We start from the raw sequence: 16,244 nt of genomic DNA, 5'->3' as shown, positions 1-16,244 counted from the left end.
CATCTGCTACAGGCCTGCACAGAGATGCAAGGGAATGATGGAGCAGGGGGTGAAGTAGAAATGGAGGAAGACAAAAAGGAGGATGAACTTGTAGAGGCTCCAGCGCCAGGAGATGATTAGCCTACAAGGGCCAAATTCTCTGCCTTATCCAGAGCAGAGTGCCAGGCATCCACCTGCAGCCTGACTAAGTCAGAGCTGGAGGACATACAAGCTGAGAGGGCCCTGAAGCTACACCAAGCTGCCGTGGCCATGGCGAAGAAATAGTTGACCATAAAAGAGAAAACGTTGGCCATGGAGGAATGGAAACCTATGCAGCAGTATTCAGTGCCATGAAGGATAGAATGCTGGCTCTGGTGCAAAGAAAATGTTGGCTCATGAGATGTGCCAGAATGAGCTAGATCTGAAAGAGCCAGAAAGGTCACAGAGTACAGCGAAGATCATGCAATTGACAGTGAAGCACCTAGAGGATGTAAAAGAGTCTGCATACCCAAAGACCTGATGCCTAACTGTGCATGAGGGATGACATAAGCAAGTTGTTTGAGGCCTATGAGATGGCCTCCTCTATGTGTAGAGTCCCAGAGGAGGACTGGAGAGCTAGCCTATGGAACCACATGGCCACTACGAGGAGGACCACCATATTGGCCCTCGAGAAAGTTGACAGGATGAAATATGCCACTATGAAAGAAGCCCTTGTTAGGGTTGCTCTACCCCCAGGTCCGGACTGGCCGTAGAGTGCACCAGGCATTTCCCCGGTGGGCCCCTAGGGTGGGGCCGGTTTTGGGACCCTGGGGGCCATTTTTGTTACCAGGGATTGGCACTATCAGCCCCCTGTAACAAAATCGTCCGAAACCGGCCCTCGCAAACAGCTCGGCTACACCCCCCTAGCCCAAGGGTGGTCCGGCCGAGCAGTTTGCCAGGGCCTGTTTCGATTCCTAGTCCGGCCCTGTCTACCCCTAGTACTTAGGTAGATAGCCAGAAGCAGTCACACCACTCAATAGTAGACCTTGTGGATTCATCGACTAGGGCACAGGATGGTTGGGTGAAGGACAGCAAAGTAAATGATTATGATGGGCTTTATAATTTAATTACAAAGAATGACATACTGAGTAATTGTTTTAAGGGATTGTGCCAGTACCTAAATGATTCTAAGCTCCCTGTCCCAAGAGAGCTTGGGTAAGAGGCTGACCTCTGGATCAGTACGAGAGTGTCCAAAAAGGTACCTTGTAGTGACCCCCAAGAGGGGTGGTTCAGGTCCCACTCAGTAGAAGGAGGGAGAGGTCCAGGACATGGCAAAGACATACCACAAAAGACACCAAAAGAGTTTGGAGGTAGAGGATTCCCATAACCCTTCTGAGATTAAGGGCAGGAATTCTGATGGGCAGAGAGGCCTTTTTCCCACACAAGTTCAATGACTTTGACCAGTCAGGGCACAAGAATGGGGGTCTAGCAGTCCCAGGAAACCACTCCCAGATGGTCATTCCACAGAGGTGGCCAATGTGGCCTTGGAGGAAGGCTATCCCCAGGAGGAGATGCCCTAGTGCTCCTTAGTTATAAGGTGGACTCAGACGGTAAAGTGGTGATCCCTCAGCGTGAGAGCCATCACTTTCACCAGATCACTGTGATTGGAGCCCCTGTCATTTCTCTGAGAGTTAACTGTGCCAGCCAGACAAAGGTGGTGGAAAAGCTGTTTCCCCACAGCTGTTTCTGCCAGGACAGGTATGTAGAGCAAACCAGGCACATGGCAGGAATTTTTCTGCCGTCTGGACAAGGTATTCCTGGATTGGGGTGGGGAGTAACCCAAAGGAGAGTCGTTATCAGTCTCCAGATGCCTATTGGTTGCATCCTTGGCAATAAACATCATCTATTGAGAGACAAGCTAGATGGGACGTCTACGCCGGGTGGCCCAACCCCACAGATTTCTTGGGGTACTGTCTCCAGACTATATAGCCCTTAGACAGAGTGTACAGGGGCACACATGGAGAGTAAGGGGTGGGAGGTGGAAGCAATACACAGTGAAAGGACCAGTGGGTTAGGGGATACCTGCTTAATGAAAACAGCACCCTAAGATTAACCCTGGTGATGTCACTTATGACTTGGAGGTGCCTGTGACAGAGAAAGAGGACAGGAGGCCTACCCAAGAGAAATCCATGTATGACACAGATAGAGGGTGTCACTCATGAGGTGGACGTTGGTTTTCCCTTGAAAGTTCTGAAATGCCAGGCAACTGTTCAGTCTCAGGGTACAGAGGGGTAAGAAGCCAGTCTCAGGTTGCCACACCTGAGATGGTAGGCCAAAAGTTGAAGGAGTGTGTCTACCACCTGAGGGTGCAGCCCCACTCTCTGAAAAACATAAGAAATCAGAGAGAACTCAGGGGTAAGGGAGGAACTCTGTCAGACTCTTAGCTGGAGGTGGGACCTGCCCATTGCTCCAGACTCGACCCTCCACAGTTAATGGCAAGGCTGAGCAAAAGCTGCACAGAAGCAAAAACTGGGTGAACTATATCCCACAGTGGGTTTGCTTGAGAGCAGTCAGCCTTCAGCAGCCAACCGTGGAACAGAAAGTGACAAGTATCCACAAATATTCTGGCACTAGGACCCACATGCAGCTTTGCCAAGCCACCTCATTACTGCCCTTCTGCCCCGTCGTTCTGCTACTGAGAGTCAATTGAAGATTGGAAAATGCCCTTAAAGATTGTAGTCCTCAATTAAGATACATACCATCAAGCCATACAGGGGTGCAGTTATAAATGCATTTCATTGCCTGCTTACTAATGAGTAGTTTCAAATGGACACAATCTGATGTTCTGTGAAATACCAGCATCAGATAAGCTAAGGCCACCTCTTCTTTAAAAATAATTTACAACAACACTAAGAGACGGGAACAGATAACGCTGGAATGTGCTCTGTGCTCACATCAGGCTCTAAACATAAAGGGAACAGTAAAGTACAATAAAGTAAAAACAAAAACGCTGGTACTGAAGGTAACTTCCTTATTCGTGGATGTGCTCCTTGTGTAGGAGCAAAATACACTCACTCAAAGGGCAGTTAGCCAGTGGCTAATACAAACACTGTGGTAGGAAATGCGTTTTCTTTTACAGATCTGCTTGTTCTTGAGAGCTGGGAAGATGGGGATGTCAGTAGATTGCTGCCATTTTAGGAAAAACATGCCTACTTGCACAGCACATTTTTCACAATTGTCAAAAAAACTAAATAAATGTTGTTATAGTTTGGCTAGTTTCTTGGTAATCTCCATAGAAATCCACAAACCTTGGATAGCTGTGGAATCCCCAAGATGTAGGAAAGAGAACGCAAAGTTGGACTGGATGCCTTTTGTGGAAAAAGTTAGAAAGGCTTAAGCAAGATGTGTCCAGAATGTCAAAGAACTGCCTTGGCATTCTATTGAGAAAAGGCTTAGCAGCCAAGTGGTTAAAATGTTTATTTGCTAAGAACTGTGGATTTATTTGACGACTACACACGAAATTGGCAGACATGTACCATAGCTAGAATCATTTTCAAGCTGATCCCTCAGGTGGGGGCAACGCTAAAAGGGAGGCTACACATTTTTTGTGCTAATAACTTTGGTTCTGTTTGATGAATCGGCATAAAATGTGCCTGTTAGCAAGTTCTGCCACTGCAAGAATCTCAGATTTTCGGAAGATCTCACAAAGGAGGGCAAAGATAAAGGGAAAGTCAATAAATCGTTAACATGCTGATAGCATTAGTGCTGTTTAAGTGATTTGCAAAACATCTACCATGGCTAGCTTGGAGCTTAATCTTGACAGTTGTGTTTCATGCAATTCCATAAAAGTGTGCATGGCAATTAAAACAGAGGATTAACAAAGCTGGGCCATATTATCAAGAAACGGCGATAACATTATCGCCGCTTTAGTGGCAGGAAACTGCCGCTAAAGCGTCGATAATGGGCTTGATAATATGCCCTTGTGAATTCCCATAGAAGCCCAGGTTCTGGCCGCTAAAGCGCGATAATGTTATCGCTGTTCCTTGCTAATATGGCCCGCAGTGTTTACAATTTTAACTCTCATATCAATGTTTGCTGTCTTCTCAACAACAACAAAATTAAACAGAATTATTCCAAATTTATCATGAAACCAGAGCGCTACTTAGAAAAATGCTTTTGCTTTATTTAGAGTATTTTCCTCTAGTACTTTTTGAGAAATTAAAAATTACGCTAATCCATGTACAATTCTTGAACACATATTTGTGGACTGCCTGCAAATTTAAATTTGAAATGCCCCGACTGAATGATGAAGCTTTTTGCTACTGTCATTAATTTCCGGTCTCTGGTCCCAATTATAGGCCCAGGGTCACAAAGGCTCTGATTGGCTGGCTGCAACATAAAATTTTCCATTACAATTGCCATCACAGGATATGGCACTTGGTCCTTGTTTTCTGTCAAAAACAAATTGAGGACAGCCAAAATGTAACAGGTAGTACATTCCCTGGACCCTCCATTTGCTTAATTAAAAAAATGAAACTCAGTGCAGGTTTGGACCCTGATTGCCCATGCCTATCAGTTTCTCAGACCCGGGTCCAGGGTTGTGCACCTGTAATGATGCGGAAGGCCCATGGGTCTTCAAGGGTTTGCAAATCCATAAGGCTTACAAACCCTAAAAAACATGGAAAAATAATATTAAGAAATAAATGACAATATTAATTTTAAAATAATTTTTAAAAAACATTGAAGGTTTCTACACTTATTTGGCTACTCACAATAGGTCGTAAAGAGCGCCTGAACTTCTCAACCATCCAGTGCTGGTCTTGGCTGAAGGCCAAATGCAGTGAGGGTGGCTGGTCAATGCTGGTTGACTGGCCACTTGGGAAATTTAAGCAAAGCAATGCTTTCAATGGGTTAATTACCAGTATTAAAACAACTGTGCAATCAAAAGATAGAAAATATATGTTACATTTTATTTTTCCAATGCTCATATTATTTCTATGCTCAAACCTTTGGTACATGGGTCACAAATCAAACAATGAGTAAAAACTAAATCAATAGAATGCCAAACATGAGACTGCGTGCTGTTGTCATTTAATAACTGTATTGATTTGTGTAATGTTGCTAACTATATTTGAAAGTAGTCTATGTGGTTCAAAGTTAAAAAGCTCCTTCTAGCGCAAAGGTTATATTAAATGCCAAAACATTATAAACCTGTTATTTTAATTTCTTAGTCGTAGTTATATACACAGCTACATGTATCAGAATGATCAAAAAGTATAAAACTAACACTATTGCACTTCATTTTGGTAATATTTGCGTTCTCATCCATGTGTTCAAGGTTCGCAATTTCAGCACTTTTTCCAGTGCTAAAGGATATATATCATGGTGAAAGGTTTATGTGATTAATCTTTTTTGTTGCAAACCTACATTAATTATCATCAGTGTGTGTGCTGATTTCTGTACTGAAACTAGTTCAAACTCTCTTACCACAGCTAGAGAGCAAATGAGATACTAAACAGGAAAACATGCTGTACTTAATGTTCTTATTTCAGACAGCATTTATCATCAGCTACTACATTCCGTAGGATCACACTATAGTATTTACAATGATTCGTTCCGGTGTTATAAAGGGCTCTAAAAACCCTATATTCATAAGAAAATGTATGTTTATGTGTCCTTACACCATGCAACAGTTTCATATAGCATTTTCTCTACAGAAGTCTGAGCTGTATCCGCTGTGGTGTCGACGCTTTCATTAATGCCTACTGTGCTTTACATTTTCTTTGTGTAAGTGTAGTAGGTACTGCCATGGAACATGGCCTTCTAAGAGAATTGAGCTAAAATATGTCAATGCCCGATTCTCGTTTGTTTTGTAGTTCGTAGTCGAACCTTTCATCTGGTAGTCAGTGCTGGTTACATTATAAATAACCTCTCACTTTTCCTTTTGGATTAGAGCTACAAGTTCACATTTAGCGATGCGCAGTTCACAGTGGTGGACACGGCTTTAGGAAAGCGCATCCCCTACAAGATCCGCTACATGGGCATATACCTGGTGGTGGAAGGAAGCAATGGAATGATCCTCTTGTGGGACAAGAAGACTACCATCTTTGTCAAACTCACTACAGCGTTCACGGTGAGTCTTGTAGACCCGGGGTTGTTATAATTCAGGAGTGGAAGGCCTACAGCTCCTTATTCAGATCAGCCTTAGCTAAACAGGCAAGGGTGATACAACAGGGGTGGAGCCATAGAACTGCTTACAAACAGTCTCAAAGAGCTAATACCAAAGAGATATTGATGAATTGATTCACAGCACACTGAGTAATCAAGATACACTTAGTTATAGCCACACAATGGGAATGGGGGATTGACTTGCAATCATACAGAATGTAAGGTAGCTTTTTGTGATTAAAACTATCAGTAAACAGTATGGAACTGTAGGCCTGCTAACAGACTACAAAGGGAGCATCCATGTTATGTCTATGTACTGATAAATTGATGTGTCCACGTTATAATGACCAGAAGAAAGTCGTGTGGTCTGCTTTGTAGGGCTCACAAAGAGAGGAACGACTAAAAGTCTAATGAAAAGAACTTCACTGACAATGAAGGCATGTTCCTTGAGATTGCCAGAAAGTTAGGCTTCCACTCTAGGCTGTCAATTTTGAGGGCAGGGATCCTCAAGGATGAACAATTATTTAAAATTACACCACTGTCAAAAGGTAAACCCTGGTCAGTTAAGAAGAAAATATGTGCCAAATTGTACCAATTTTGACAATGGAACAAAAATTTTGTTTTTGAAAATTGGCTATTTGGGACATGGGTCTGAATGATTTTTGCTTGTACACTTTCTCATTGATTATTCCCAAAATTTGCATGGCAATATGGAAACAGAGTTTCACGAAGTCCAAGAGATGGGCTCACCAGTGTCTTAGAAGTGGAGGATGAAGCCAAGTCCTCCAAGATACATCAAGTCCCTTTCAATTTTGCAGGTGAAGAAGTAGAATAAGACACAAATGATGTCCGCAGCCGTGACTTGCAGTGATGTAGTGTGTTAGTGGTGATATATGGGGTTCAGTGAGATACTGAATGGAGTTAGTGACTCACAATTAACATCTATGGTGCAGGTACTATCAGACTGAGTAGTATTGCTAAACCTTTTATTAAACTTGAATAGGCAATTGAATAATGAGAAATCAAAGATGTTGTAGCGTTGTCTGAAATAGTATCAAACACCGATGATGAGAGGGTAGTGAACACAGTCCTTGTGCTTGTGACAAAGAGGCGGATTTAGAGTTTGATGGAGAGGACACTCCGTTCCAACTGCAAGTACCCTCTCCGACAAACTGAAGGTCCGCTCACCTGATTTACAGGTGGGCAGACTTTAAGCATGTCAACATCAGAGACTTCTCTGTCTCACGCTGACATAGCATGACATACTTTGCAACGACCTGATGGGGTAAGGACTGTTGGACATTTTAGCCATTCGAATGCCTACCTGATATAGATTTGACTGATTGATTGATTGATTGATTGATTGATTGTGCAGTCAAATGGCCAGTTTTTACTCTTCTTTAATGTCATGCAAAACGTGGCAGTAAGGGACACTAAAACATGTAAATGACCCCCACACAACGTGAGAAAACTCCCAGGGTGTGGCGTCATAGTTTTTGCTTTTTCACACTTTGATTTTTGAAAAAACAAAGACATGTTAAAAGTTTGATGGTGTCATGTGCCACGCTTTCAATATTTCAGGAACCTCTGCGTTGGCTGTTCTTGCCCATGTTTGGAGTTGTGCCCCGGGCTGGTGGACAATTCAAATTTGGTGAAAGAAGGACCCTCCATATGGTGGGAGTGAAGTACTCCGCTGCATCGAAGAACTTACCTCCACCTGTCAAACTCTAAATCAGGCCCAAGTTCTACATCATATTTGGAGTGATTACTTCAGACATTTGGGATTGAGAGCAATTTATTCGAAATGACCGAAGTCAAAACCATACACTATACTCAGACATAGAATATAGATTACGGCACTAGATGGGAGGGTCCTTCATCATGAGTTTTAGAAAAATGATACTCCAGACATTCCTTGGGAAACTCCAAAGAAGAAGCCTATAATGTACATATTGTTTGTTGAATGTTTTACCCAAAAACCTCTATACGCTGTACTGTTAGCCCCAGAAATTAAAAATGGAAAATGTACATCTATGCATTCCTGGGGTATTGAATACCCCCTCATGTCTTTATAAATGTATGAGGGCAATGTACTCATGCACAGCAGATGTGAATGTCATGCCTCTTACAATTCTAACTTTGAATCCTTCACCCCATAGGGTGTGGTTTGCGGCCTTTGTGGGAACTTCGATGGAAACAGTTTGAATGACTTCACCACCCGAAGCCACTCCGTGGTTGAAAACGTGGCCGAATTTGGCAACAGCTGGAAGTTCTCACCCTCCTGCGGGGATGTGGGCCCCCCTCCAGTGCCCTGTGCGGACAATGCACCCAGGAGATTCTGGGCCCAGAAGCAATGCAACATCATCTTGAGTGTCACGTTTGCCGACTGCCACCGCCAGGTACTTAACCGGGCCGCCACCCCTAGAACGTCAGCGCTCTTTCAGGGTTTAATTAGCCACTTTAGTAAGGTGCACCTCTCAAGTGAAGGTCTGTGTCAAAGAAGGGGGACTACCTTAATTCCAGTCCAGGACTTACGTGGTTAAACGGAGCCAGAGAGATTAATCTAATCACGAAAATGTAACCTGCTTTTTGATTTGCGCCACATAGCTCACTTTGCATTTTGGTACAATTTGTACTGTTCCTGTTTTGTGTTTACAATCGTAACTATATTTAAAAAACATTTGCAAGTAATGATTATCTTCCAAAACTACAATGGTAGTCACATTTCAGCAAAACAGATATTAAACGCAAATGTGCTTGAAAATGACAAAATGCAAAACTTTCGAGAAAATCATCTTCTTACTTGTGGATGTACCACTTTACAGATGCATTTTGGGGTGGCTGTATGCTTCGTGTTTGGAAATGATGTCCGTGCAATTAATTCCTTTCGTTTACATTGTCTGACAAATGCTGTAATAGTAAACATCCTGCCTAAAAAAGGAATACAATGTTAGCACTTCGCAGATAAAAATAAATCAGCTCTCCAGTCTTTAAAGTATTCCCCGAAGACTATAGGAGCCTGCGTGCCATTGGGCAGGGTGCTAAGACTGGGTACAAATTAAGAAGTAATGTTTTGTGACCTGCCCAGCATTTTGCAATGTAGCTGCAAAAAGTATATTCATGGAGGGTCGGAAAACCTTCTGTCTCCTGGATATTAATGAGGCCAGTTACATGTTGCCACCTCTATGAATGGCTGCAAACGCAGGGATCGAGGCCTACGAAGGACACCTCCTCCACCATCTCAATCCTTGTTTTCAAAGACAGCTCCTGTCCCTTTACATGCTAGAAAGATAACGGGGGAGCATGCACTCGACCTCGGTCTGCCCCACCCCAGTCTGCCCCGCACAATTTCCAGAGGATGCTATCTAAGTGGGCAGCCTCCACTTAGTAAATCCATTACCACCCCAGGTCGGGGGCCCATGACTGATCAATGGCGGTCATCTGCAATTGTGGTTATAAATCATTGCTAAATGGCATTGCAATTCGTAAATAGGAAGCAGGTTACCCTTTCACGCCTATCCTATGTGCACATTGCAGAGAGCCGCAAAACCCTTTTAATGAGTGGAAGACTTTGCTGGCTCGTAAAAGCGATTTTGCCCATTGCAAAAAAGGTATTTTGCAATTGCAACCCATCTGATTTCGTGAACCACAGCCTTTGTGACCGAAAAAGACCTTTGCACATCAGACCCATATTTTGTTGGTTGTGTTCTTTTAAATATACGCTAACATGTCTTACTTTCATCCACCTACAAATATTTCACCAATGCCAGACATGCATAGGTCTACTACATATTGAAATGTATTTCAATAAGTAGTTTTCACATTTCACAGGAGAGACAGGTCAGTGATGGGTTGAACCTCATCCTGTCCTTGAAGAAGGGGCGTCATGGACTGTATCAGCATCGCAGAAGGGTTATCATGCACGGATGTATGTTGTTACAACGCACACTTTTACAATGCATGCACTTACAACGCATTATTTACAACGCAACATCCACTAAAACACATTCCATTACATAGCATGACACTACAACGCATGTTTAAAAACTACCTTTACAACGCATTCCATTACATCGCATACTACCTTTACAACGCATACCATTACAACGCATAATATTAAATTGCATTTAAGGTAAGTATTGGATAGTATAGGGGTAAAAATTACTATTCTAACTCCAGGGGGTGCAACAGTAGGGTAAGTGTTGGATTGCGTTGTAATGGTATGCGTTGTAAAGGTAGTATGCGATGTAATGGAATGCGTTGTAAAGGTAGTTTTTAAACATGCGTTGTAGTGTCATGCGATGTAATGGAATGCGTTGTAGTGGATGTTGCGTTGTAAAAATTTTGTTGTAAGTGTAGTGCGTTGTAATAGTTGCGTTGTAAAGGTTGTTCACCATCATGCACAGTTTGTCAGTGAGTCTGCAGTGGGTGCGATGACCTTTAGTGGTCTGTCTATATTACTTGGCAACTGAATGGTAGCTCGGAAGACATACTATCTTGCTGTTTAAGGCTGTTCATGAATGACCAACTTTTGTGGAATTGAGTCACCACTCCAATGTTTGCCTTCTGTTTCTCCTTTTTTAATGTAGACTATTCTGTCCTCAGTGAATAGAATAGCATTCTAGTCCTTCTGCCTCAGGCTTTACCAATAGTTAAAGACCATCTCCCTCCTTATAGGCTCTACCCTGTGGCTTAAGCCTTTCACTCTGGTTTGAGGTCGTTACAGATGCAGCCAATTGCAGCAGGATATGGGCAGTGGGCTACAAGCTATAATGTAGGGTCCCTTGAGATAAAAACCTTAGGAAGCAACTATAACCATATTCTCAGCTTACCATAACGCTATCACAGTATGGCAGTTTACAGAGACAGAACTCATGTGACAAATATGCTATGCATGCGCTATACATGCTAGAGATAGCTCGATTCTGCCCAGGCATTTCCTCATGCCCACTTTATTCAGGGACTGCATGGAGATTTTACTTAGATGCATTGCTCCAACTTGAAGTATTGGGGGTTAAGATGTCGAGTAAGAGTAAAACTTGAGACAATTCAGAAAATCATAGTGGTAAAGAGAGAGAGAGAGAGAGAGAGAGAGAAGATAAATAAATATGATATACTAGGCCTCGGTCCTGGAGGAAGGGCTTTTGATACAACTTTCACAGCAGTCTCTCGCTCAGAGTTTAGTAAAGTAAAAGGACTAACTAGATTCATAGGGGCTTATTTACAAGCCACTTGTGCCACAGGTGCATCATGTTTAATATTGAAAAGTGACGTCCCAGTGACACAAGGGGCTTGTCAATAAGCCCCGTAGTGTTTACCGGTTCCCCACTGGGTGATTGGGTACTTTGGGTCTAATCTGAATTTGTGAATAAATGGAGGAGAAACCCTGCTGTAGGTACTATTTCTGGCAGGTATCGCTGACCCAGTTATCGGGCATTATGATTTAGTGTTCCAAGAATGGGGAATAACACGTTGTACCTAGAGTTATCAGGGACATTATCACATACCGTTTCCAATTTCATTCCATTTTCCTCCAGTTTTTCAGGCCAAAAATGTGTGCTGAAATGTTTTAGGTTTCATACTGTGTGTTTCCGCACCCGGTTAAAACTTGGAATTGCGTGACTTTTTATCTGCTGCAGAGATACAACTCCACAAGACTCAGAATTCAGCAATTTGTCTCTACATATTATTAAAGTAATGCAATGTGCATTAACCACATAATATTTACCCTAAAAACTAACGAAAAGAGTGCGTTTCTAATCTTTAACCAGTCACACGTCTGAAACAACAGAATCAGACATAGCAAGCGAAGATTGGGAAACAGAAGTCACAGTAATTCATGTCTTCTTGTCATTTAGCTTATAAAAGCTGGAACAAGCTTAAGAGAGAGCTAGCCAAAGGTTTGCCAATGTGAACCTACCAGTCCACTACCAAGATAACTCAACTGCTGATTAATGCCAAATAGTATTATAAATATATATCTATTATATATATCTACATATACAAACACATTCACACACACACACGCACACACACACACACACACACATATATATTTATATTTAAATATGTGAGTGTGTGTGTGCGTGTGTGCGTGTGGAGTGTTTTTCTTTGTGTTGCATTGGCCAAGAAACCAATGGGTTACATTTCGTATTGTGAATAAATATTGTATAAGTAAAAACATGAGTGTGGGCGAATAAGTGCTTTTCTCATCCTGGAACAGGTCGATCCAGTGCCATTCTATGATATATGTGTGGGTGATGCCTGTGCCTGCGACACTGGTGGAGACTGTGAATGCTTCTGCACTGCGGTAGCTGCCTACGCCCAGAAATGCAGCGACAATGGAATTTGTGTCTACTGGAGAAGCCCTGAAATATGCCGTGAGTACCACACATCTATCTTGCAAAACAAAATGTGCAACACCAGGCAATACAAGGGAAGCAGGAGGAAGGAAACCAAAAGCAGGAACACAAGCACAACGCTTAAGGGCCCCTCTCTCATAGCGTCTTCTGTGAGTAGTTGTGTCTTGCTCCTGCTTACATTATCAAAACTCATGAGTGTGTCAAAAGTTCTGAAAAACCCCATCCAAAGACACTGAAATATAGTCCTGTCTCTTCCACCTTTGAACCTTTTCACTGAGGCAATAAAGCTCACCATATGATAACAGCATTTGAGCATGTGTCAGCATTTGCCAGCATTTGTCAACAATTATTTTACAAATTCATTTTATCACAAAAGTATAGGATCACGCAGTCCTTTTTCAAAATTTTCAATTTGTTATGAGACTTGCTCAATTTGTAGCGTGCACAAGGGTTTCACTCTCTGATCCTAGAGTTTGAGAAATAACAGTAAGAAGCAGCGTTACCCCATTGGGGTCCGTCCCCTTTAGCGCTGCCTTTTCTCCCTATGACAAGGGGAATTGTATATAGTTCATACAAGTAAATCCAAATTCATCAATCAGATTTCCATCAGTGTGTTTATTTTTCAATAATGATCTTGGGTACTCCTCATTCAACCCAATATTCCATTTAACTTCATCATATGGGATGAAAGATTAAAGCTTTTTCGTTTTTGTCAGTAAAATGGATTATTGGGTTGAATGAAGAGCCTGCTACTTGCTATTATGTTCTTCAACACCTCGTCAGACGTAGTAAGCGTTTTACACTTGCAATTTTAACTCAATTCAGTATTCGTCTGTGTCATTAATGACAGTGATTACACACTGCTAAGGACTCTGTATCACTCAACAGATTTTAAATCGGTTGGCCAAGGCAGCTCGCTAAGTCTCTCAACAAACTGTTCAGGGGATCAATAGAACTTGCCACACAACCGGCAAGTCTTCTGAAACCTGGCACAATCCATGACGCCTTTCATCCAATCCAGGGAATTGAAATGATGACTAGTGATGACAGAATTATTGCTTTTGTGATGTTTGTGATGCATTATTGCTTCTTTTCCTAAACTTTGACGTGACATTACTTTTTGAGATATTGAAAATTACCTATCCCTAAAATTGAAACACAAATGTTACATGTGCGCATTTCCAACTGTAGTGAGAAGTACACTCTACATCTTTAAAGACTTCAGCACCCACAGGTATTTATCTTTGAATACACCATGCCAGGGGGATTCTAGCATGCTATGCTCATGCCTCGTGCAGCAATATTTCCACAGAATGCATAGAATCTTTCCATATCATAAAAAGCATTAAATGTGAATGGACGGACTGTGGTATTTTAGGCGAGCTGGCAGAGACCTTGGAGTCTGTGTGACAACATGCACGCCTCTCCTCCATGTACCTATGGAGCACTGTTAAGTGCCTTAATATACACCCATTTACAGACACTAAGTAGGTGGTTTACGTGTGCTTGACATACATGTGGTAAATTCACCAGTTACGTCAGCATTATGGAATAGGTGTGGATTGTGGAAGTATAATCAGTCCTGACAAAAGCCACGAATAGTTGGGAATATAAGTGGATGAAACATGTTAACCCTAAGAGGAAGTAGAGGTAACTAGAGCCCCGGGACTTCCCAACTTTTCCTGTTTTCAATCGTTCTGGTAGGTGCCAGGATTAAAACGTTCGGACTTCCAGGCAGGTAAGGTAATTTTAAAGAGTAACCCTACCCTCACTCATTACCCTAGTCCTTTTTCCAATGTGGGCTCTGTAGTCTTTGTAAAGTAAAGGCTTTAGGCAACAAGAAACATATGCATGTGCATATTAGTAAAGAGACACTGGCTTCAGATATATAGATTTATTAGAAAATGAATGAAGTGGAAGCTTGGAGAAGACAGGAAAAATTTTCTATTGGGTAGTTTGAGCGGTCGAATGCATCATGCAAATCGTATTTGTATATTCACAACAACCCGACTTGTGGAACAAATCCAGTGGGACCTTTGGCCAGATTTGAGATACAGAAGTGGGCATTGAGCTCAGTCGGAGTTTGCGGCCCCATGTTGCACCATAAGCACACTTCCACATTTCCGAAGGCTTGCGAACACGTGTGCAGTCTATTCTCTAATACCAATTACAGTGTTCTCATTTCAAGCGGGCGCAGTGTTACAAATGAGTTCCTTTATTTGAACGGAGGATATGGCCTCATGCAACTGAGAAAGTCCCCTTGCCCTTGCAAATCTTCGATATGGACGCAGAGGTGAAGAGACTGTGTGGTCCAGGGAAAGTGGCATAGGGTTAATAAATCACCGACTGCAGTCCTCATGATGACTCCATTTGGAAAGAATAACTGTGGAGTGCCTAAGTCCTACCAGCCTCTCTGCCCCACCAAAGCTAGGCTGGCTTGGCTTGCCGTGAAAAGCATGGCTATGGTCAGGAGCCATCCTTCTGACCTTCACTTCAGGAGAGTCTGCATTGAGGAAAGAGCATCTTCTGTAAATGCGCGCATGGGACTGATCTGCAGTGAATGCCCCAGATAAAGGTGTGCACTGACACACACAGATCGTGAGCCTCGTAAGTAATTGGCCGCCTGCTCATATTTCTGTTCCTGGGCATCAAAGACAACTAAAGGTAGAATGTTGGCTTTAACAGGAGCAATCAATGAAACTCTGGATGATGTAATGATAAACACATTTTGTGATTGAGTCTTCTTAATGAAAATGCATTTTTGTACTGTGCCAGTGACATATAGAGAGCAATACGGCATTCCCTAAGATGGGCTATTTCTATAGGTGTTATTTAAAATTGGATTCTAATTCTGTTTTTGATCTTTTCCTTCTCCCCAGCCTTGTTCTGTGATTATTATAACAAACATGATGGTTGCGACTGGCACTACCAGGCCTGCGGCGCCCCCTGCTTGAAGACCTGTCGGAACCCCACTGGGGAGTGCTTGTATGTATTGCCAGCAATGGAAGGTAAGAGAAAGCGTTGGAAAGTGCAGATGCTACATAGGATGTCCACCGACTCGACCACGTGGCACCGCCATTAGTCGTGAGCTACTGACTGATAGTGAGATATTTCCTGAGAGCCGCATGTCTAGTACTTGCTAAGCGACGGGGGAGGGGTGCTCTGGAAAAACTAGGGAAGGCAAAGCAGGGTAACAGCAAGAAGGGGAGAAATCTACCCACTTTTTATGAAGTGTTTTTAAAGTGCTACATGTCTTCTTTATGCCACTTTGGAGTGCTTGACAGACGGATGGACAAACACAGCAGGATAATAGGATGGACATGTTAAAGCCCAAATGGTTGGACAGGTATTTCAAATGTGTGACATCTCAGGTGCATGATGTGATTATTGGGCGCAAGTGCTGGCTATCCATCATGCCATCATACCCCGCCGTGCCATTAGTTCCTTCTCCATTTGTAGTCCATATCATAACTGTTGCAGAACTGTCTGCTCGGCCTGCGTATTGCTTCTAATTATAATGTCTACTCTGCCCTTGACTGTGCAGAAAGGGGTGTAGGTGCCTATGGGAATGGGAGTGATCTTTCAATCTTCAAGACGAGATTCTTGGAGAGGGAGATGGAATTGATGAATGGGTGTGGACTCGATGGATGAATATATGCGTACAGTCATATTTATTTAGCACAAACCTAAGCAATTTGGGGTTTACTTATGTGAAGAGGACAATGCATTGCATATATGTCACGCATATTTATAATT

The 16,244-nt window shown here is 42.6% G+C and overlaps 1 protein-coding gene across 1 annotated transcript in view; it reads left to right on the top strand.

Moving 5' to 3' along the window:
- Nucleotides 1–16,244, top strand: part of LOC146860919 (mucin-5B-like) — a 223,886-nt gene that overhangs the window by 191,072 nt on the left and 16,570 nt on the right. The window contains exons 22-25 of the mRNA XM_085646187.1: nucleotides 5,912–6,091; nucleotides 8,286–8,525; nucleotides 12,350–12,506; nucleotides 15,368–15,496. Coding sequence (XP_085502313.1) covers nucleotides 5,912–6,091; nucleotides 8,286–8,525; nucleotides 12,350–12,506; nucleotides 15,368–15,496 — 706 coding nt within the window. The remainder of the gene's footprint in view (nucleotides 1–5,911; nucleotides 6,092–8,285; nucleotides 8,526–12,349; nucleotides 12,507–15,367; nucleotides 15,497–16,244) is intronic.

Source organism: Triturus cristatus, chromosome 3_1 (assembly GCF_964204655.1).
Source record: "Triturus cristatus chromosome 3_1, aTriCri1.1, whole genome shotgun sequence".
In the NCBI taxonomy this organism is placed as follows: domain Eukaryota; kingdom Metazoa; phylum Chordata; class Amphibia; order Caudata; family Salamandridae; genus Triturus; species Triturus cristatus.
Note: the sequence above shows the minus strand (reverse complement) of the source record. Positions and strands in the feature narration are given on the sequence as shown.